The 25,046-nt window shown below is 41.4% G+C and overlaps 1 protein-coding gene across 1 annotated transcript in view; it reads right to left on the bottom strand.

Annotated features, from left to right (window-relative positions):
• Nucleotides 1–942: 942 nt before the first annotated feature.
• gabrd (gamma-aminobutyric acid type A receptor subunit delta) overlaps nt 943–25,046 on the bottom strand; it is an 80,149-nt gene continuing 56,045 nt past the window's right edge. The window contains exons 4-9 of the mRNA XM_060930761.1: nt 17,927–18,147; nt 17,304–17,386; nt 13,617–13,754; nt 10,925–11,080; nt 6,514–6,722; nt 943–1,649 (exon numbers count right to left, since the gene is read on the bottom strand). Coding sequence (XP_060786744.1) covers nt 1,359–1,649; nt 6,514–6,722; nt 10,925–11,080; nt 13,617–13,754; nt 17,304–17,386; nt 17,927–18,147 — 1,098 coding nt within the window. The 3' untranslated portion in view covers nt 943–1,358. The remainder of the gene's footprint in view (nt 1,650–6,513; nt 6,723–10,924; nt 11,081–13,616; nt 13,755–17,303; nt 17,387–17,926; nt 18,148–25,046) is intronic.

Genomic DNA, 25,046 nt, shown 5'->3' on the forward strand with positions numbered 1-25,046 from the left:
TAGTGGTTAGCACTGTGGCCTCAAAGCAAGAAGGTTCTGGGTTTGAGCCCAGCAGCCAACAGGGGCCTTTCTGTGTGGAGTTTGCATGTTCTCCCCGTGTCCGCGTGGGTTTCCTCCGGGTGCTCCGGTTTCCCCCACAGTCCAAAGACATGCAGGTTAGGTTAACTGGTGGCTCTAAATTGACTGTAGGTGTGAATGTGAGTGTGAATGGTTGTGTGTCTCTATGTGTCAGCCCTGTGATGATCTGGTGACTTGTCCAGGGTATACTCCGCCTCTCGCCCATAGTCAGCTGGGATAGGCTCCAGCTTGCCTGCGGCCCTGCACAGGATAAGCGGTAATGGATGGAACATATCATAAGATCAGTGAAAATTTACATAGATCATCTAATCTGTGGCATAATGAAGTAAATCACAGACATTGTATTTCTTTTTTCACGCTCAAATTTATTGCAGCAGTCATCGCCTCTATATAGACTCAATACAATTTTCTCTTTAGTCTTGTGATTTAATTATTTGGAGCCTTAAACGGAAAACTATAAGAGTGAGCTGAATAATTTCAGAAAGATGGCCATAAATCCCTCTCCACACTTTGGTTGTTCAGGGCAGGAGATAATTTTCAATGTCTTGCAGCCATTTTAAAATCCAAAACTTTCCATTAAAAAATGCATTTGGTATTTTTGATCACTCTGGAGTTTGGCTACCTAAGGTTACACTATAAATATATTAACATGCAAGTATGCATTGTGAATAAAATGATCATTATTTAATGTCATCATTTAAACTACAGCCTTCTTTCATGACTGGTCCAACATTTGCTCAAGTTGAAAATCAAACAGTGGACAAACACTGGACAGTTTTTCAAAGTCTGAAATTAATTTGAAGGCAGGACCAAAACCTCGAGAGTGGGAGGAAACTTAATACTATGGCAGAATAAGAATGAAAAAATGTACTCATAGCAAAAACAGCAGCCATGCAGTCATGTTATAGGGTTCGATTTAATTATCCCCAGTTTCAGGTAAAAAGAACTGCAATTAAATGTCACAAAATAATCTCTAAAATATTATAATAGTAACACAAAGAGAAACCAAGGCAATATGACATTGCAGAGGCGAGACAATCAGCAGCCCTCGCAGCGTTTTCTCATATTTCACTCACCTTCATCTGAGACATTGCTGAAAGGAAAAGTGCTTCCTCACCAGATGTTCTCATCTTCATTATCAGATGCAGAGCCACACAAAACCTAAGCAGTCTGAGTTGAATCATAAGGATTCAATAATCTGAATCATAGTTCGACAATCGTGAACATCCCTTCATGTAAAAATTCAAAATCTCAAGATTTCAGCTAACTTAGCATGTATGTCACATGGTATAAGCCACCCAGTAGATGACATTGACCACGGCGAAAGTGAAAGGGAAGACAGCACGGGCGTATATGTCGATTGTGTCAGCATCTATGGGTTTGCACTTGCAGCACTTTCTCTCCTCACTGCTCCCTTGCTTAGCCGGTTCCACCTCTTCCTGAGGCTCTACGGATGTCTCGGCTTGGTGTTGGGCACGGTTCTGCCGATTGGAGACCACAAGGCCTTGATTCATGCCAGTCACGGACAGTGAGAAGAGGACCATGGCCTGCTTTCCATTTTTCACCATGGACTGTAAAATAATCATAAGAATATTTTTGGATGACACTTTCACAAATTTTATATATATATATATATATATATATATATATATATATATATATATATATATATATATATTTTTTTTTTCAATCCACATTCACTGGATATGAGCAATCGCGTGCTCTGATTGGCTACTCTACGACTAGGATAATACCATGAGTAGAAAAAAACAAAATGGCAGAGCGTGTTGCTGAACCACCCAAGGACAAAATAAAAACTCTACTGGAAAACAAAACCCCAAAAATTGTTCTCAGCTATTTAAAAGAAACGGAAGTAGCTGAAAGAATATAGTTTTTTTCCCCCAATATCTAGTGTTCCACACTTCTGCCCAGTCGGTGGCGGTAATGCACCTTAAAGTTGGTTTGCCAACTGCCAAAAAACCCTAAGAAGAGGAAGAACCCCCCCCCAAAAAAAAAAAAAAAATACAAAAAAGCAACAAAATATGGAATAAAAATGTTTGATAGGAAGAACATATCTTTTTTTTCAAGAATTATTATTATAGAATTTTTCACAAATTGCTACTGTCATTTCGCAGGTTTGTTTCCATTCTAAGCGGAAATGATTTTGTCGGACGTTTTGTATAAAGTTTTTATTTATTGAATTTGCAAAAAATAAAAATGCTCTGTTTCTCAAAATCCAGTGAATGTGGATAGAATAAAACAGTTATTCCACTCAATCTCGTCAAACATGGCTTATAGCCATCAGCTCATGTACGACTCGATTTCATGGGATAACTGTTTATATACATACATACAGTAGTGCTTGAAAGTTTGTGAACCCTTTAGAATTTTCTATATTTCTGCATAAATATGATCTAAAACACCATCAAATTTTCACACAAGTCCTAAAAGTTGATAAAGAGAACCCAGTTAAATAAATAAGACAAAAATATTATACTTGGTCATTTATTTATTGAGGAACATGATACAATATGACATATCTGTGAGTGGCAAAAGTATGTGAACCTCTAGGATTAGCAGTTAATTTGAAGGTGAAATTAGAGTCAGGTGTTTTCAATCAATGGGATGACAATCAGGTGTGAGTGGGCACCCTGTTTTATTTAAAGAACAGGGATCTATCAAAGTCTGATCTTCACAATACATTTGTGGAAGTGTATCATGGCACGAACAAAGGAGATTTCTGAGGACCTCAGAAAAAGCGTTGTTGATGCTCATCAGGCTGGAAAAGGTTACAAAACCATCTCTAAAGAGTTTGGACTCCACCAATCCACAGTCAGACAGATTGTGTACAAATGGAGGAAATTCAAGACCATTGTTACCCTCCCCAGGAGTGGTCGACCAACAAAGATCACTCCAAGAGCAAGGCGTGTAATAGTCGGCGAGGTCACAAAGGACCCCAGGGTAACTTCTAAGCAACTGAAGGCCTCTCTCACATTGGCTAATGTTAATGTTCATGAGTCCACCATCAGGAGAACACTGAACAATGGTGTGCATGGCAGGGTTGCAAGGAGAAAGGCACTGATGTCCAAAAAGAACATTGCTGCTTGTCTGCAGTTTGCTAAAGATCATGTAGACAAGCCAGAAGGCTATTGGAAAAATGTTTTGTGGACGGATGAGACCAAAATAGAAATTTTTGGTTTAAATGAGAAGCGTTATGTTTGGAGAAAGGAAAACACTGCATTCCAGCATAAGACCCTTATCCCATCTGTGAAACATGGAGGTGGTAATATCATGGTTTGGGCCTGTTTTGCTGCATCTGGGCCAGGACGGCTTGCCATCATTGATGGAACAATGAATTCTGAATGATACCAGTGAATTCTAAAGGAAAATGTCAGGACATCTGTCCATGAACTGAATCTCAAGAGAAGATGGGTCATGCAGCAAGACAACGACCCTAAGCACACAAGTCGTTCTACCAAAGAATGGTGAAAGAAGAATAAAGTTAATGTTTTGGAATGGTCAAGTCAAAGTCCTGACCTTAATCCAATCGAAATGTTGTGGAAGGACCTGAAGCGAGCAGGTCATGTGAGGAAACCCACCAACATCCCAGAGTTGAAGCTGTTCTGTACGGAGGAATGGGATAAAATTCCTCCCAAGCTAGTGTGCAGGACTGATCAACAGTTACCGGAAACGTTTAGTTGCAGTTATTGCTGCACAAGGGGGTCACACCAGATATTGAAAGCAAAGGTTCACATACTTTTGCCACTCATACATATGTAATCTCATCTCATCTCATTACCTCTAGCCGCTTTATCCTGTTCTACAGGGTCGCAGGCAAGCTGGAGCCTATCCCAGCTGACTACGGACGAAAGGCGGGGTACACCCTGGACAAGTCGCTAGGTCATCACAGGGCTGACACACAGACACAGACAGCCATTCACACTCACATTCACACCTACGGTCAATTTAGAGCCACCAATTAACCTAACCTGCATGTCTTTGGACTGTGAGGGAAACCGGAGCACCCGGAGGAAACCCACGCGGACACGAGGAGAACATAGAAACTCCGCATAGAAAGGCCCTTGCCGACTACATATGTAATATTGGATCATTTTCCTCAATAAATAAATGACCAAGTATAATATTTTCGTCTCATTTGTTTAACTGGGTTCTCTTTATCTACTTTTAGGACTTGTGTGACAATCTGATGGTGTTTTAGGTCATATTTATGCAGAAATATAGACAATTCTAAAGGGTTCACAAACTTTCAAGCACCACTGTGTGTGTATGTGTATAAATATATATATGACACACACACAGTTGTGGTCAGAAGTTTACATACAGGGACATGAATGTCATCTTAAATATGAATGTCATGGCAATATTTGGGCTTTTAATGATTTCTCTGAACTGTTCTTTTTCTGTGGCAGAATGATTGTACAGCATACATCTTTTTAAAAAAATAAAATTTGGTGCACAATTTTCTTTGGGTTTTCTGAAATCAACACAGGGTCAAAAATATACATACAGCACACCTAATATTTGGGTATAATGTCTCTTTGCAAGATTCACCTTGACCAAACATTTTTTGTTTACCATGAACAAGCTTCTGGCAGAATTCTGGTTGGATATTTCACAACTCTTCAAGGTATAACTGATAGAGTTCAATTACATTTTTTTTTCTTGGCATGGACTCGACTTATAAGCACAGTCCATATATTTTCAATAGGGTTGAAGTCAGGACTTGTTTAAGCTTAATATTAGCCTGCTTTATCCTCCACAACCAGCTCTGATGTGTGTTTGGGTTCATTGTCCTGTTGTACGGTAAGTCCCAGTCATGTTCAAGTTTCCAATGGTTTGAGGTTATGCTGAAGAATTCTGAGGTAGTCCTCCTTCATTATTCCATCCACTTTGTGCAATGAACCAGTTCCACTGGCAGCAAAACAGCCCCAGAGCATGATGATCCTACCACCACCACCAGCTGGTACAGTGTCCTTCTGTACATGGTGGTCATTGTGGCCAAACAACTCAATCTTTGTCTCATCTGACCATACAGCTTTCCTCCAGAAGGCTTTTTCTTTGTCCATGCAGTCAGTTGCAAACTTTAGTTAAGCTTGAAGGTGTCAATTTTGGAGCAGGGTCTTATTTCTTGGATAGCAGCCTCTTAGTCCATGGTGATCTGAACTGTAGACAGTAATCCATCAGCTTCCAGTTCATGGCAGGGTTGTGCCATGGTGGTTCCCAGGTTGTTCCTGACCATCCAAACCAATTTCCTTTCAGCTGAGAGTGACAGTTTGGGTTTTCTTGAAGCAAAGTGGCTTGGCAAAGTGACTACACCTCACAATAACTTGGATACAATTGTTTGAACTGATATTGGGATCTGCAGTTATTTAGAAGTGGCTCCAAGAGACATTCCAGAGTTGTGTATATCTGTGATCCTCTTTCTCAGATTTGCACTGAGCTCCTTGGACTTTCCCATTTTACTGTGTGTTGGTCAATCCAGTGAGTGCTGTAAACAAACCCTTTTTATGAAGGCATAGAGAAGCTACACAGCAAATTCCTCAGTGTTGAATTAACACTTTCAGAGTTAATTTGTGTCCAATTGGACCTATATAAACACAGTAGGGTGTTAAATCAACACTCTGGGTATTAATTCAACACTGGGGATTTTGCTGGGTACCAGCTGTAGTCAATCATGATCACTAACAGGAAGTTAAGAGACCTCGGCCTTGGCAAGATAAGCGACATTTTGGAAGTTTCAGCACCTCTGAATTAATAATCTAAGTGAGTGTATGTATATTTTTGACCATGTATAACTTTGACTAGGTGTTGATTTCAGAAAGCCCAAAATAAATTAAAACTTCTGCACCAAATTCATGTTTTTTTTCTATTAAAGAAACATGTTGTACAATCATTTCGCCACAGAAAACGAACAGTTCAAAGAAATAAATGAAAACCCAATATTGTCATGACATTCATAAACAAGATGACATTCATCTCACTGTATGTAAACTTCTGACCACAACTGTATATATCCTCCCAGAACTTTGGCATTACAGTATACAGTTGTGTATTAATAATGACTCGAAATCTCACTATACGATATGACTTAGCAGAATAATAGGCTCCCTTGTGACTCTGGTTCCTGTCTGGTTTCTTAGTCATGCCATCTCAGGGAGTTTTTCCTTGCCGCTGTTGTATCTGGCTTGCTCATTAGGAAGCTAAATCTACAACTAAATCCATATAAGGATTTCTGTAAAGCTGCTTTGTGACAATGTTTACTGTTAAAAGTGTTAGAGAAAAACAAATTGAATTGTATCTCATTTGTGTAATATTGGCTCCATCATGGACAATTAGCACACCGTATTCTAGCTCAAGCCCAAGAAATCAACATGACAATCTCCATGAAAGTTGACCTTTACTCCTTTCTCTTACCTCTGCAGTCTTGTTCACTTTGACCTTGGCTTTCTCCTTCTTGCTGTAATCGGCATTGTAGTGAGCGAAGGCATACTCAATCAGGGCGGCGAACACAAACACATAGCAGATCCAGAAATATACATCCAGGGCTTTTATGGCAGAGGCACGAGGCAACGAGGAGCGGGCACTCACCATCAGTGTCGTCATGGTCAGCACAGTAGTGATTCCTGAGGTCAGAGTTTACATTTTATTAATACACTACAAGCCCACTATAACGAACACATTTATTTACAAACTTTGGCATATAACGAACTAAGGTCATGTCCCCCATCTTTAATGACAATGAGTCAGAGTCTTTAAAAAATATCACTGTCACGTCCATGCGCATTGGCACTCGGAGCATGCGCAGCACAATTTGGATTAATGACAGTACTATGTACCTGTTCCAGATTAGACCGCAATCACAGCGCACACGTATAAGAAGTCGAAAAAGTATACATGTCTCCCATTACCAAGCCTTGTATCTGTGTATTACCTTTCTGGTTTTGACTTTGCTTTGTGTATTTGGACTCTGCCTTTGGGCGGCACGGTGGTGTAGTGGTTAGCGCTGTCGCCTCACAGCAAGAAGGTCTGGGTTCAAGCCCCGTGGCCGGCGAGGGCCTTTCTGTGCGGAGTTTGCATGTTCTCCCCGTGTCCGCGTGGGTTTCCTCCGGGTGCTCCGGTTTCCCCCACAGCCCAAAGACATGCAGGTTAGGTTAACTGGTGACTCTAAATTGAGCGTAGGTGTGAATGTGAGTGTGAATGGTTGTCTGTGTCTATGTGTCAGCCCTGTGATGACCTGGCGACTTGTCCAGGGTGTACCCCGCCTTTCGCTCGTAGTCAGCTGGGATAGGCTCCAGCTTGCCTGCGACCCTGTAAAACAGGATAAAGCGGCTACAGATAATGAGATGAGATGAGATGAGATGAGACTCTGCCTTTGGTCTTTGCCTCCACCATTCTGTTTGTGCTTCGTGTGACCATTGTCCGTTACATGACCCTGTCTCTGTCTTATGTTTTTGAACTGTTTGCCTGCCATGTTTGGAAGTAAATACTCTTCCTGCAATTACATTCATTCATTCATTCATTCATTCGCCTGCTTACATAACACACTGAGCCATGTGTTCCTCTTCCCACCAGAGACAAACAAGAAGTAATGAAATCCACAATCAAGTTGACAATATGTCAGTTAATGCCATAAACAAAGGCTTAACAAGCCTCGCTTAGGTATCAATCACTAACAGTTATCGAGAACAGTGATCCAAGGATCAATAAAAGGAGGAAATGACTACTGATACTGCGAAACTTAACACCTAGTTAAAGCGTACCAGTGGTGTTTTTATACCCCCCGCCCAGCCCTATGGTGCAACATAAATAACATCATTGGTGATTTATAACACATGAATGAATTGAATGGTGAAAATTTAGAAAATATAGTGAATCAGTGGGTGGATACTGACAACGATACACCAGTAACCTCTGTCATTTCCATAACAGACAAAGAAATTATCACATTTGTTTGTGATTCTTTAACTCAGTCACTGAATTGCCATAGTGACTTGGAAGGAGAAATTCGTGATAAGGAGAACGTGCCTAAAATTTCGCAGATAACATGAGTGTTTGGTGTGACAAGTGTGTCCATTTCAATATTACGAACTTTTCGGTATAACAAACTATTTGGACGTCCCCCAAGGAGTTCGGTATAGTGGGGTTGCACCTTACATGTGTGTAGCACATAGGAATGCAAAATTATTATTATTATTATTATTAGTAGTAGTAGTAGTAGTACCATTTAATAAGGAATAAGTCATTAACAAAAGTTGATCCCACAGTTGAAAATAGGATCATTTGTTTCATGATACTGAGTGTAAATGTACATTCACAATCACATCAAACACAATTAACTTATTTCTACAATATACAGCATTGCATAAAAGTCATACATTAATGATTTTATACATTTTGTCTTAAGTGCTTACAACCCCGATTCCAAAAAAGTTGGGACAAAGTCTCATCTCATCTCATTATCTCTAGCTGCTTTATCCTGTTCTACAGGGTCGCAGGCAAGCTGGAGCCTATCCCAGCTGACTACGGGCGAAAGGCGGGATACACCCTGGACAAGTCACCAGATCATCACAGGGCTGGCACATAGAGACACACAACCATTCACACTCACATTCACACCTACGGTCAATTTAGAGTCGCCAGTTAACCTAACCTGCATGTCTTTGGACTGTGGGGGAAACCGGAGCACCCGGAGGAAACCCACGCGGACACGGGGAGAACATGCAAACTCCGCACAGAAAGGCCCTCGCCGGCCACGGGGCTCGAACCCGGACCTTCTTGCTGTGAGGCGACAGCGCTAACCACTACACCACCGTGCCGCCTGTTTGGCATTGTCATGTTGGAAAATGCAAGGTCTTCCCTGAAAGAGACGTCGTCTGGATGGGAGCATATGTTGCTCTAGAACCTGGATATACCTTTCAGCATTGATGGTGTCTTTCCAGATGTGTAAGCTGCCCATGCCACACGCACTAATGCAACCCCATACCATCAGAGATGCAGGCTTCTGAACTGAGCGCTGATAACAACTTGGGTCGTCCTTCTCCTCTTTAGTCCGAATGACACGGCGTCCCTGATTTCCATAAAGAACTTTAAATTTTGATTCGTCTGACCACAGAACAGTTTTCCACTTTGGCACAGTCCATTTTAAATGAGCCTTGGCCCAGAGAAGACGTCTGCGCTTCTGGATCATGTTTAGATACAGCTTCTTTTTTGATTGATTGATTGATTGATTGATTGATTGATTAAAAAAAATCAATCAATCAAATAAAAAAAAAAGATACGGCTTCTTCTTTGAACTATAGAGTTTTAGTTGGCAACGGCGGATGGCACGGTGAATTGTGTTCACAGATAATGTTCTCTGGAAATATTCCTGAGCCCATTTTGTGATTTCCAATACAGAAGCATGCCTGTATGTGATGCAGTGCCGTCTAAGGGCCCGAAGATCACGGGCACCCAGCATCATTTTCCAGCCTTGACCCTTACGCACAGAGATTCTTCCAGATTCTCTGACTCTTTTGATGATATTATGCACTGTAGCTGATATGTTCAAACTCCGTGCAATTTTACACTGTCGAACTCCTTTCTGATATTGCTCCACTATTTGTCGGCGCAGAATTAGGGGGATTGGTGATCCTCTTCCCATCTTTACTTCTGCGAGCCGCTGCCACTCCAAGATGTTCTTTTTATACCCAGTCATGTTAATGACCTACGTATTGCCAATTGACCTAATGAGTTGCAATTTGGTCCTCCAGCTGTTCCTTTTTTGTACCTTTAACTTTTCCAGCCTCTTATTGCCCCTGTCCCAACTTTTTCGAGATGTGCTGCTGTCATGAAATTTCAAATGAGCCAATATTTGGCATGAAATTTCAAAATGTCTCCCTTTCGACATTTGATATGTTGTCTATGTTCTATTGTGAATACAATATCAGTTTTTGAGATTTGTAAATTATTGCATTCCGTTTTTATTTACAATTTGTACTTTGTCCCAACTTTTTTGGAATCAGGGTTGTAGTTTAAGTCTTCTCCATTGGGGTTACAGTGGACAAGCGACACATCTTGATATCCAAACATTTAATTTCCAAAATATTAAGTGTTATAGAGAAATTTTTGTATGATACTTGTAAGGATAATATGTAACAAATAAAATACTGTTGGCCTGCTGTCACTGGAATAAAATCAGTGATGGTGGTGTGACGTGGCCCAACATGAAGCACAGCTGATCTTATCACCCCAAAGTTTTATTTTCCTGTAACTGCAATTTTCAAAGATGGCATTTTTTGAAAGAATGCCACCTCATACTTTTTATTTGTTTATGGTTACAGTTAGAGTTTTTGTTATAGTTCACAATATCAGCAAATATTTTGATTTGTTAAGTAGCAACAAACCATTTTATCCTTTCATTATTAGACTCAGATCATGCAAATTAGCATGTGAAGTGGCTATCAAAATGATAATATCCTTGAACAAGTACATTAATATAAATCTGTGATCTGAAGCTGCACTACTGTCAGAGCTTCTGTTCCAGGAAATTAATCAACACCCCGTGACCAATCAAAATTCAACAGCACTGTTGTACAATAAACCATTTTTGCAATAAAAACATTACTGAATAATGGTCAATTTTGAAATTCAATTGAAATAACCTACCAGCCAATTACCTTATAAAACTAAACTGCATGACAGTGTACTGAAGATAACTGATGCCATTTTTGAAGTGAAGAGTTGCCACAGCAAGAATTGCACAGTAGCCTGCTGTATCTACACCAAATATGATAATTATATATCAAATCAAGTGATAAAGCTAGATATGTCAAATCTAGTGACAAACCTAGTGATACTCTTGCAGGCACAGCTGACTGGCTGATCCAGAAAGACACCCAGGACATGGCAACCAGCAAGATAGAGGGCATGTAGGACTGGATGATGTACACTCCTCGATTCCGCCTCAACCGGAAGTGCAAACTGAGCCGAGGAAATCGTCCAGCTAATTCAGTGAAAAAACAATTAAAAGCCAACACCTTTGAGTTATCAAATAACTCATTCATAACTTTGACTATAACCAAAGAATGACCTTAAAAGATGTTGGCAGAAATTGATATGGACAGATTTACTATAATAAACTTACAACCCCAATTCCAAAAATGTTGGGACACTGTGTAAAATATAAATAAAAAAAACAGAATATGACAATTTGCAAATCATGGACACCCTATATTTAATTGAAAATAGTACAAAGACAACATATCAAATGTTGAAACTGAGAAATTTTATTGTTGTTTGAAAAATATATATGCTCATTCTGAATTTGATGTCAGCAACACGTTTCAAAAAAGCTGGGACAGGGGCATGTTTACCACTGTGTTGCACCACTTCTACTTTTAACAACACTCTGTAAATGTTTGGGAACTGAGGAGACCAACTGCTGTAGTTTTGAAAGAGAAATGTTGTCCCATTCTTGCTTGATATACAAGTTCAGTTGCTCAACAGTTCGGGGTCTCCTCTGTTGTATTTTGCGCTTCATAATGCACCAAATGTTTTAAATAGGAGAGAGGTCTGGACTGCAGGCAGGCCAGTTTAGCACCCAGACTCTTTTACTACAGAGCCATGCAGTTTTAATATGTGCAGAAAGCGGTTTGGCATTGTCTTGCTGAAAGAAGGAAGGCCTTCCCTGGAAAAGATTTTGTCTGGATGGCAGCATGTTGCTCTGAAACGTGTATATATCATTCAGTATTAATGATGCCTTCCCAGATGTACAAGCTACCCATGTCATGTGTACTAATGCACCCTCATGCCATGACAGATGCTGGCTTTTGAACTGTGCACTGATAACAAGCCGGATGGTCCCTCTCCTCTTTAGCCTGGAGGATGTAGTGTTCATGATTTCTAAAAAGAATTTCTACTTTTGATTCATCAGACCTCAGGACAATTTTCCACTTCGCCTCAGTCCATCGTAAAAGAGCTCGGGCCCAGAGAAGGTTGTGGTGTTTCTGGATTTTTTTTATATCTGGTTTTAACTTTCATTTGTGGATTCAGTAATGAACTGTTTTCACAGACGATGGTTTTCTGAAGTGTTCTTGAGCCCATGCAGTGATTTCCACTACAGACTCATATTTGCTTTGAATGCAGTGTCGCCTGAGGGCCTGAAGATCACAGGCATCCATTGTCAGTTTTCAGCCTTGTCTCTTGCATACAGAGATTTCTCCAGATTCTCTGAATCTTTTAATGATATTATGTACCATAGATGAGGTGATCCCCAAATTCTTTACAATTTTACATTGAGGAACATTATTCTTAAATTATTGCACTGTTTGCCCACACAGTCTTTCACAGAGCAGTGAACCCCTTCCCATTTGTACTTCTGAGAGACTCAGCCTCTCTGGGATGCTCTTTTTATACCCAATCATGGTACTGACCTGTTGCCCATCAACCAAATTAGGATTTTTAGCATTACACAACTTTTTCAGTCTTTTGTTGCCCTGTCCCAACTTTTCTGAAACGTGTTGCTGACAACAAGTTCAAAATGAGCATCTCATCTCATCTCATTATCTCTAGCCGCTTTATCCTGTTCTACAGGGTCGCAGGCAAGCTGGAGCCTATCCCAGCTGACTACGGGCGAAAGGCGGGGTACACCCTGGACAAGTCGCCAGGTCATCACAGGGCTGGCACAGACAACCATTCACACTCACATTCACACCTATGGTCAATTTAGAGTCACCAGTTAACCTAACCTGCATGTCTTTGGACTGTGGGGGAAACTGGAGCACCCGGAGGAAACCCACGCGGACACGGGGAGAACATGCAAACTCCGTACAGAAAGGCCCTCGCCGGCCACGGGGCTCGAACCCGGACCTTCTTGCTGTGAGGCGACAGCACTAACCACTACACCACCGTGCCGCCCAAAATGAGCATATATTTTTCAAAAAACAATAACATTTCTCAGTTTGGGGCGGCACGGTGGTGTAGTGGTTAGCGCTGTCGTCTCACAGCAAGAAGGTCCGGGTTCGAGCCCTGTGGCCGGCGAGGGCCTTTCTGTGCGGAGTTTGCATGTTCTCCCCGTGTCCGCGTGGGTTTCCTCCGGGTGCTCCGGTTTCCCCCACAGTCCAAAGACATGCAGGTTAGGTTAACTGGTGACTCTAAATTGACCGTAGGTGTGAATGTGAGTGTGAATGGTTGTCTGTGTCTATGTGTCAGCCCTGCGATGTCCTGGTGACTTGTCCAGGGTGTACCCTGCCTTTCGCCCATAGTCAGCTGGGATAGGCTCCAGCTTGCCTGTGACCCTGTAGAAGGATAAAGCGGCTAGAGATAATGAGATGAGATTTCTCAGTTTCAAAATTTGATAAATTGTCACTGTACTATTTTCTATGAAATATAGGGTTTCCAAGATTTGCAAATCATCATTCTGTTTTTTATTTACATTTAACACAATTTCCCAAATTTATGGAATTGAGGCTGTAAATATAGGACTGTTGTACTGCCACATTGTTATAAATAATTCAGTAAAAATCATCAGTCTGACTCACCCGATTTAAAGTTCATCATCTCAGTGATAAAGCGGTAGTCTGTGATAGTGAACTGGGACAGCTCCAGTTTGTCCAGGCCGTGAATATGTTTCTGGCTGTCTGACCAGTAATAAATGATGTCCTCTGAAGAGTAGCCATCTGTAGCACCAACAATACAGAATGTTAAGACAGGAGTGTTTATGTCATGACTGCTTAACCCTGAGCCAGCAGATTTACCACCTAGCAGAGTTTTGCTCTAATCCTTATCTGACACACTGGATTTAGTATTTAGCCATCTTGAACTTTTCCACATTTTGTAGTGTTACAATTTGGAACGGAACTGAACTGATTAGGATTATATGCCATAAATTTACCCAAAATATCCCATTATACAAATTTCTCCTGGTGCAGGCAGTTACTATCATAAGATAAACTCGAAGGACACTCGGTAGAGTGCATACCTCCATCAAGCCACATATCCGGATTTGCATCAAAATCTAATCAATTGTTCCTTGGCCCATGGCCCACCGTTCCTCAAAATTTCATCAAAATCCATTCACTGCTTTTTGAGTTACATTGGGAACAGGCAAGCAAACAAACAAACAAATGGAGGCAAAAACTTAACCTCCTCCAACAATGTTTGTAGAGGGAATAAACACAATGGAGTCCACTGATGTGCAAATCATTGTGTCATATGATCTCAATATAAATACAGCTGTTCCTGGAAGGCCTCAGAGTTTGTTAGAGAACATACTTAAACCGCATCATGAAAACCAAGGAGTTATCGATAAACTTCATTTAGGGTTTGGTTATTGAAATATCCCAAACTGAGAACATCCTATGGTGCACAACCTATAGGCAAGAGGAGGCCATCCAACAAAAGTGTTATGAAGGCATTAGTCAAATAATCAACCAAGAGGCAACCACCACCATTCTTCACTGTGGCGATGGTGTTGTCAGGGTAATGAGCAGTTTTGGATTTCAATTAAATGTAGCACTCTGTGGCAAAATCAAAATGATTAATGGTGGTCTCATCAAACCAGAACACTTTTTTGTTGCATTTTTTACAGAGTTCTCCAACATGTGTTTTGACATGTCTTTTGCCATCTGAGTTGTGGATCTCTCCAGCTCATTTAGAATAAACTTTGGCCTCTTGGTTGCTTCTCCAACTAATGCCTCCTTACCCAGACATTGGCTTGGTGTATTTGTTTGTTTAGGCATGTTCTATAGCAAAGACTGAGGCCATACAATATGATTTTTTTCTTCTAATTCAATATTTAAATAATATTGGCTGGTGTTGAGTGGTATATCAGATATATTCCATTCAGCTAGCATAATACTGAACGAGTCAAAGACAAGTTCAATATCATGCTAGCTTGAATGGAACATATCTGATATACCACGATAAAAGCCAGCCAATATTATTATTATTATTATTATTATTATTATTATTATTATTATTATAATACATTCCTTTTGGATGTTCAACACGTCTTTGGCCCAATCCCAATTCTAATTTCTACCCCTACCCCTCCCCCTTCCCCTCCCCCTTCCCCTTGGCCCTTCCCCTTGAAACTGAGCTACAAGGGATAGGGCTTGAAATTCAACCCTTACGTATTGGGATAGCCCTTCAACGATCGCATACGTCATCGCGTACCTCCGTCAGCGTTTACGTTAGCAAAACGCGACCAAATGCGTCATTGGCTGCGACCAGCCGCTACAGTCAGAGCCAGAACAGAAATCTCTGCTGGCAGGGTGTGATTTGTTAACTAACACCACTGAATGGGATATCTTTGGCGCTTCGTGCACCACATCCGACAGAATGAGGTGTCAGAACACTCATGTAAACAATAAAAGCGAGAATAACAGAACAAAACGTACGCAGTAAAGCAACCGAAAACAATACTCACTCCTAAAGCTTTTTAGCAGCAGCTTGGATTTCAGAAATCGCTGCTCATCCTCAGCTCGAAAGCGAATCAAGCGGCGGGTTTCCTCTGGATAACAACTTAAAACACGTAAATAATGGAGAAAATACATTTATGACAATCTTTCGCCGCGGGAACCGCCATCTTTCTGAAATCCGCATGAAATCTCGCTGAAATCCGCATGGCATTGTGGGAAATCACTCAAACCCCTTCGTTCGGAGTCAGCTCCAGGAAAATCTCCGTTTGGAGGGGTACAGAAGCCCTACCCCTTCCCCTACCCCTCCGCGTTAACTGGGATTGGGATACCCCTACCCCTTCACGTGAACGCGCAAAATGGAGGGGAAGGGCCAAGGGGTTGGTCCAAGGGGTGAAATGGGATTCGGCCTTTCTCTTTCGAAATTCTCTCAAAATCTTTCATATTTAACAAAGCAAACCTGACGGCCATGTTGCTCACTCGTGTGGATGTTCCGCTAGCGCAGAAAAAAAAGCCAGCCCATTTTATTATTCTCATCTCATCTCATTATCTGTAGCCGCTTTATCCTGTTCTACAGGGTCGCAGGCAAGCTGGAGCCTATCCCAGCTGACTACGGGCGAAAGGTGGGGTACACCCTGGACAAGTCGCCAGGTCATCACAGGGCTGACACATAGACACAGACAACCATTCACACTCACATTCACACCTACGGTCAATTTAGAGTCACCAGTTAACCTAACCTGCATGTCTTTGGACTGTGGGGGAAACCGGAGCACCCGGAGGAAACCCACGTGGACACGGGGAGAACATGCAAACTCCACACAGAAAGGCCCTCGCCGGCCACGGGGCTCGATCCCGGACCTTCTTGCTGTGAGGCGACAGTGCTAACCACTACACCACCATGCCGCCCCATTTTATTATTATTATTATTATTATTATTATTATACATACACATTCGACGGAACAATTATAGATTTTACAAAAAGTTAAGAACGGGGGGGTGTTTACTTACCAATATCTGATGCAAAGTTTTATGTGTAATACGTATCATATGGCATTTTCAATTCACTGCGACAGTTTACTGCGGGTGCCGCTGGCAAACCAAGAAATACTTCTGCGCATGCACAGCAGAAAACTTTATCACTGAATATTCGCATCAGCTCCAACATGTGACCTCATGTTGTCTTGACAACCATGCAATATCAGAAATCATATTCAGTGCTCATTCTCCATTGGGTAGAGTGACGTAATACACGTAGGATAAGCGATGCTAACAATATTCAAAGCCCCTCTCACACCAGAATCTGGTCTTCCCAGGCAGTCTCCTGTCCCAGTACTAACCAACCCTTGAAGGTGTATGGGTGTGGCACCAATCTCCGTTTCGATAGCCCTCAGCCTCTTGCCTATACAGCTAGGGTTACAGTGGGGGGGCTGGTCCTCTGGTAACTGTGAGAGTTTGACTTCCCCACTCACATCTGTGTTGCAGAGTGCCTTGCCAGACGGTAGTAGGTACCATTTGTATGATGGTCTTGGGTATGACCTGACCGCAAGTAGAACTTGCGATCTCTCAGTCGAGAGGCAGACACGCTAACCACTAGGCCAACTCACGGTCACTAACAATATCATATGTTAGCAAACCAAATGAATGAAACCTGCCAGAAAGGAATAGAATACATGTTTTTATTCCATCGACAAAGTGTCCTTTATGTATAATAATATGGGATATTTTGTGTAGATTCATTACATTTCCCAATTAATCAAATTTCTCTCTCTCTCTCTCTCTCTCTCTCCAAATTTTTTGCCACATACAGCTTTCAAGATCCAGCATGCACTCCTGCTCATCCATTGGGTACTTGGTTAGGTCCATGTCACAGGCTACTGTGGATGTGATTCTGGAAAAGAGAAACAGAGACACCCAAACCACTAAGTGCGACCAACTACAAGATGTATTGGGAAATCCTTTTTGTGAGAATTTAAAGCATAAACTATTATACCACAGGTGAGTATTTAATCAGAATTCTAATGTTATTACTATAACTATTACAATTACCATGGATGCTTTGTTCATGGAATTGTAGAGGATTTTCAGGATTTGCTCTTGAAATAAGATTTCCATATACCGTAAACCATGGAATCTCACAGAGTTGCAGTATTTTCTTCGCATAATAAATGAGTAGCCAATTGGTAAAGTGTAATCTTACTTAATATTATTAACAAAATCTTACTTTTAGCGAGTTTTTGTTCTCCGAAATACAAGTGTGTTAATCTAAGAACATCAAAAATGATTGAAAAATGGAATTGGGACAATGGACTTTGGCCAAAAATTAATTTTGTTGCATAGATCATTTTAGTATTCATTTACTCATTAATAATTCAGTCATTCTATGGTTATATATTATGAATGATGCATAAACACATAAACACACACACACCGGCTGCTGTAGAGAATAACACCATCAGGCTGTAGCCGTATGAGCTTGTTCTCAACAGTGACGTCATGGAACCAGGCCGATTTGGCATTGACAATAAACGTGTCTGGAACCCAGAGTTTATCTACGAAACGGCTGTCCAGCCCCAGGGTCTTGTTTGTGTGGTTGTAAGAAAGGCGCTCGTCTCGCCAGCTCTGACGCAGAAACACAGTCATTGTATATTCCTGCCAGGACACACACACATGTGCACACACGCACACACACAATATTTATGGCATTAGTTAACATTAACAAACCATGAACAGCATTAATAAAACATAAGTAATGCTAACACACATGTTAGTTGACTTCTGTTAATAAACCAAATGTTCATGAAATACACCTGCAGAGACAACTGAACTCTGGTCTTTACGTGCCAGCTTCAGTTCTATAGTTTACCGGTTCACAATCATGGATTTGGGCGGCACAGTGGTGTAGTGGTTAGCGCTGTTGCCTCACAGCAAGAAGGTCCGGGTTCGAGCCCCGTGGCCGGCGAGGGCCTTTCTGTGCGGAGTTTGCATGTTCTCCCCGTGTCCACGTGGATTTCCTCCGGGTGCTCCGGTTTCCCCCACAGTCCAAAGACATGCAGGTTAGGTTAACTGGTGACTCTAAATTGACCGTAGGTGTGAATGTGAGTGTGAATGGTTGTCTGTGTCTGTGTCAGCCCTGTGATGACCTGGCGACTTGTCCAGGGTGTACCCCGCCTTTCGCCCGTAGTCAGCTGGGATAGGCTCCAGCTTGCCTGCGACCCTGTAGAACAGGATAAAGCGGCTACAGATAATGAGATGAGATGAGACAATCATGGATTTGTTCATTAAAGTGTTGGTTCATATTCGTCATTGTCGGCTTCATTTTACTCATCAGTGCTATGAACACTGGTGTACACAGCTGTTGATTATTTTGCTTATTTGGTTTATTATTTAACATTTAATAATTTTTTTTGTAATTTTGTATTTGCTAAGAAACATTTTCAGGACTATTTCGCTTTTTCAAAATTCTTCAGATGGTTAGCCCAACTACTCTACACAACCCAATTTTTTGAATTCAGGTTGAATACAAACAATTCCATTTCCAGGGACAGCACGGTGGTGTAGTGGTTAGCGCTGTTGCCTCAAAGCAAGAAGGTTCTGGATTTGAGCCCAGTGGCTGACGGGGACCTTTCTGTGTGGAGTTTGCATGTTCTCCCCATGTCTGTGTGGGTTTCCTCTGGATGCTCCAGTTTCCCCCACAGTCCAAAGACATGTAGGTTAGGCTAATTGGTGGCTCTAAATTGACCGTAGGTGTGAATGGCTGTTTGTCTCTATGTGTCTGGCGACTTGTCCAGGGTGTACCCTGCCTCTCGCCCATAGTCAGCTGGGATAGGCTCCAGCTTGCCCGTGACCCTCCACAGGATAAACGGTTATGGATAATGGATGGATGGACAATCCCATTTCCAGAATTATTTCATTAACTTCTCAGTCAGATTAAATCTTGAGCAAAACGGTGTGTTTCTCTTGCTCTAACTGTATGTAATCACATACACAATTACAAAACAGTTAATAGCTACTATAAACGTAACATGAAAATAAACTGGATATTAGTTTCCAAAGTCATAAATACTATACTGAACAACAATCAAAGCCCAAAAAAGTATAATGGTCATAGAGACAAAATGCTGACTGAATGTATATAAATAGGCCAAACACAGTTGACTCACACGCCAATCTGCTGTCCTACCCGGGTTCTGATATCTAAGATAAGCTAAAAAGAGGCCACTTCTAGAGTTATTTTCTTCACTTTACAGTAAAAATATGTAATGCAATCCAAACCGCAGAGTAAATACTTGTTCACTACTTCACAGATCGATGTAAAATGGGAATTTTCATTTATGTGGTTGACAGAGGAGTCTTGTTGGTGTTTGGGTGGAATGAATATATTTTGAGATGTGATTGTGTAGAAAGTAGTGTGAAAAGTCTTGGAAAAAGTCAACATGATACCAAAAACCTGCTTGTTATAACAGTTGCAAGAAAATCCTGCAATACAATACAAGCGTTAATTACTTTCATAATCTTATGATTATGAAATGGTGTACTAATGCTGAAGTACATGCTTTGTTTATGTAAACTCATCTCATCTCATTATCTCTAGCCGCTTTATCCTTCTACAGGGTCGCAGGCAAGCTGGAGCCTATCCCAGCTGACTACGGGCGAAAGGCGGGGTACACCCTGGACAAGTCGCCAGGTCATCACAGGGCTGACACATAGACACAGACAACCATTCACACTCACACCTACGGTCAATTTAGAGTCACCAGTTAACCTAACCTGCATGTCTTTGGACTGTGGGGGAAACCGGCGCGCCCGGAGGAAACCCACGCGGACACGGGGAGAACATGCAAACTCCACACAGAAAGGCCCTCGCCGGCCCCGGGGCTCGAACCCAGGACCTTCTTGCTGTGAGGCGACAGCGCTAACCACTACACCACCGTGCCGCCCTGTTTATGTAAACTAATGTGTTAAATAATCTCAGCTGACGGAGCCTTAATGTACAGTGTTACTTAACTTTGGGTAATGTTATACTCCATTCCCACTCACAGTGAAAAGAGTATATTTTCTGTTATTATGCGATAATGGTGTCCTATGCGAATGGGAGCAATATGGCAAAGCTGAAACATTAATCCATCCCCTGTCAGCCTAGTAACTCTGACAGAAATAATTTGTCACAGCTCCAGTGAGAACCAAAACCATCAGATTTATGTGACCGGTTGTGACGTTGCTGGTGGTGATGTTGATATTATATGGAAATGAATGGTTTACTGGGAAATATGTGATTTGTATTTTTCATACGAGCTACATCCAGGAGGCGGCACGGTGGTGTAGTGGTTAGAACTGTCGCCTCACAGCAAGAAGGTCCTAGGTTTGAGCCCAGCGGCCGGCGAGGGCCTTTCTGTGTGGAGTTTGCATGTTCTCCCCGTGTCTGCATGGGTTTCCTCCGGGTGCTCCGGTTTCCCCTACAGTCCAAAGACATGCAGGTTAGGTTAACTGGTGACTCTAAATTGACCGTAGGTGTGAATGTGAGTGTGAATGGTTGTCTGTGTCTATGTGTCAGCCCTGTGATGACCTGGCGACTTGTCCAGGGTGCACCCCGCCTCTCGCCCGTAGTCAGCTGGGATAGGCTCCAGCTTGCCTGCGACCCTGTAGAACAGGATAAGCGGCTACAGATAATGGATGGATGGATGGATGGATGGCTATATCCAGGACATGGAGAACCAAAACTGTGACATAAATCTCTGCATGTCACTCGGGAAGAAATCAATGAATTGTTTTGATAAATTTGGGTACTTTTTGCTTGTGAATGTGTCTATATAATAAAAAGAAACACACATTGGCTTGAAGATATGAAGTTTATCTTCTTGTGTTGAAAAACTTGCATTTTTCATATGAAATACATCATGGATCTGAGTGACATATTTCCCCATATTTCACTCTGATGATGTCACTCCTAATGTTTTCCCGCTGACTAGACGCACATTGTCAAAATGGCGAACTGGTTCAAAATTAAAATTATTTTGATTAACTTGCGTATTTTTTGTGGATGTGTCCATATAATATAAAGCAAATTACATGATGGTGCGAAAACATGAAGTTTATCTTCTCATGTTGAAAACTATATCGCTTGTTCACTTCGCTCACTTGTGAAATATACATTCATCATTCGAAGATAAACTTCATATCTTCTCATGACCCTGTAATATCCTCTATATATAGTCATACTGCAATGGAACTACTGACTAGGGTCATACTGTATCAATCACGGGCGATTGCTCTAAGACAACGAGGGAGGCTCAGCCTCCTCTAAAAATGACGAACATCGTGTAGGATGAATTGCGCTAGGCTTATGTTATAGCCGACCTTATAACATTGCTATTTCAGATCCAGAATCATAGAAATACTGTATATGTGCTCAACCCAACTACAGTGCGAAATCATTCCGTTATAACTTTCCCCAGTTTGCCTAATGTGTGCGTGAGTTTTTCCCCCTCGTAACAGCGCGATGCAGCCCAGCCTCAGTGGACTTCAATGGCATTTGGGAGCTATGCGCTTTTCAATATCAAAATGCAAGACGATTATTGGACAAGTACTGCAAAAACGCCCGCCCACCGGACTCCCAGCCTCAGTGGACTTCAATGGGATTTGGGAGCTATGCGCTTTTCAATATCAAAATGCAAGACGATTATTGGACAAATACTGCGAAAATGCCCGCCCACGGACTCCCAGCCTCACAGTGGGAGGGACATGGCAGTTTCCGTGAGGAGACTGGTGATTGGTGAAAGCGGACGGATATTTTCTTTGATTGACAGCTCGTTTCAAATATAGACAGGCAGCGGTGAATTTCAGTTCAGTCCCATGCGGATTCGCAAGTGCTGTGGTGTATTGTAAGAGATCAGCTTACATTTCGATTTCATTCATTACATACAGTTTCTACCAGCTTTTTTAGTTTGTATATATTTTCATTGTAAATAAAGTGTAAATATAGTGTTGTCAAGTTTGCTATCTTAGTTCCAGAAATTTCGTTTATTTGAGTGACTGAACTTGAACTTGAGGGGGCTAGTCAGCCAGCAAGAAAGCTGCGCACGGATGCCAAGCATTGCTGATTTAATTTTGGCGAAGCCATTTGCCAGTCTTCCTTTCGAGGAAAAAATTAAAATTAAAGAGCAGGGTAGACCAACGCCTCAAATTGACTTGGTGAAAAAGGTAGGGAATAATACTCGTTCCTTTCAGCTCTCCTGGTACGAGAAAGTGAATTGGCTAACAGCAAGTGACCCACATCAACAACAGTAAATAGGCTACTTTAGTAATATGTCATGGATGGACCAAAAATATAGAATCTATTTAAAATGTTTATGCTGAGTATATTATATTGGAATATATATTTTTCTGGATATGAATTAAACACAGCTACAATTTGGAAAACATTTTTAAACAAAAACACAGCCGAGAACATTTCACACTACAGACCTGGATTAAAAGTGAAGGGTTATCAAAATTGTCAATAAAACATTTCTCAGTCAAAATAAGTAAAATATAGGGAAAGTGTGTTTGAATGAAATGTGTGGCACCCAGCTCTGTTTGGCTCCCCAAGGTCAGTGCTTGTGCCTATTCCAGAACACTCTGCTGTTACTGCTGAGGTTCCTGACAAAGAGCTGCTTTCAATAATGATCAATTTTTAAACAACATGCCACAATTTTAAATTATAAAATGTTAAAATATACCCCTCCCCCCCAACACCACCATCATGTATATTGGACAGTAGGCTAATGGGCCAAAAGAACCTGTTATTTCACAGTTTGTGACCCTGCCAACAATCAGCCAGATCAGAGGCAAGAGTATGGGCAAAATTGATGTGTTTTTTCTTTTAAAATCTGGAAATATCGTAACCGACCAGCCTCCCCTGTTTGAAAGACTACCAGCCGCCACTGGTATCAATGTATAGCAACCAGCAGCAAACTCAAAACAACAAACAAAGAAGACATCAGCAGATACCGTGGAGGCATCATATCCGTGGGGGATACGTCCTAAGATCTCATGTGGATAGGAGCGAAGCATTCAGAAGCTTGTTTTTTGGGGAACACACATATCTATGATAAAGTTTCATTTGTAAATTGCACAAAATATGACACCAACAACAGTAACTAATTATAAAGTAAAAGTTATAACAATATCCTGGAATAAAATTTATGTGAATGTGGTCTCTCTGTCTTTCAAATGAATGGGATTCTAACATTTCCACTTCATATGTTTATCATGGTTGAGGCACCAAGATGGATGCAAGTGCGGAAACCTTTTATTTACACAGGATAGTAAGAACAACAGAAACGCCAGGTATGAAAACATGACAGTGGAAATGAGGAATACAATGAGCATCGGCATGCAAAATACAAACAAACGCAAGACAAACTAACAGAAGCCGGGGTTTAAATAAGGCAAGCAATACGTGAAAAAAAGTGAAAGATGTGCTGGTTAATGCTGTGTATAAGCAGGGCGTGTAGTTCGAGAAATCATGCTTGTATGCTTGAGCGAGTTAGCTGGTACGGCGGTCCCACTGTATAAGCAAAAATGTTATAAATAGCCTTTGCTTGAACAAAAGAAATGCTCAGAAACAGGACGAGAACTCTCTCAACAGAGACATGATGCAGCTCAACTGTGGCCATGTTCCTAACTAGCTAATGTCTCAGCCTGGGCTTTTCACAATAATAGACTTGTCGCCTCGTGAATTATACAGTGGTGCTTGAAAGTTTGTGAACCCTTTAGAATTTTCTATATTTCTGCATAAATATGACCTAAAACATCATCAGATTTTCACACAAGTCCTAAAAGTAGATAAAGAGAACCCAGTTAAACAAATGAGACAAAAATATTATACTTGGTCATTTATTTATTTACTGAGGAAAATGATCCAATATTACATATCTGTGAGTGGCAAAAGTATGTGAACCTCTAGGATTAGCAGTTAATTTGAAGGTGAAATTAGAGTCAGGTGTTTTCAATCAATGGGATGACAATCAGGTGCGAGTGGGAACCCTGTTTTATTTAAAGAACAGGGATCTATCGAAGTCTGAGCTTCACAACACGTTTGTGGAAGTGTATCATGGCACGAACAAAAGAGATTTCTGAGGACCGCAGAAAAAGCATTGTTGATGCTCATCAGGCTGGAAAAGGTTACAAAACCATCTCTAAAGAGTTTGGACTCCACCAATCCACAGTCAGACAGATTGTGTACAAATACAGGAAATTCAAGACCATTGTTACCCTCCCCAAGAGTGGTCGACCAACAAAGATCACTCCAAGAGCAAGGCATGTAATAGTCGGCGAGGTCACAAAGGACCTCAGGGTAACTTCTAAGCAACTGAAGGCCTCTCTCACATTGGCTAATGTTAATGTTCATGAGTCCACTATCAGGAGAACACTGAACAACAATGGTGTGCATGGCAGGGTTGCAAGGAGAAAGCCACTGCTCTCCAAAAAGAACATTGCTGCTCATCTGCAGTTTGCTAAAGATCACGTGGACAAGCCAGAAGGCTATTGGAAAAATGTTTTGTGGACGG

Source organism: Neoarius graeffei, chromosome 10 (assembly GCF_027579695.1).
Source record: "Neoarius graeffei isolate fNeoGra1 chromosome 10, fNeoGra1.pri, whole genome shotgun sequence".
In the NCBI taxonomy this organism is placed as follows: domain Eukaryota; kingdom Metazoa; phylum Chordata; class Actinopteri; order Siluriformes; family Ariidae; genus Neoarius; species Neoarius graeffei.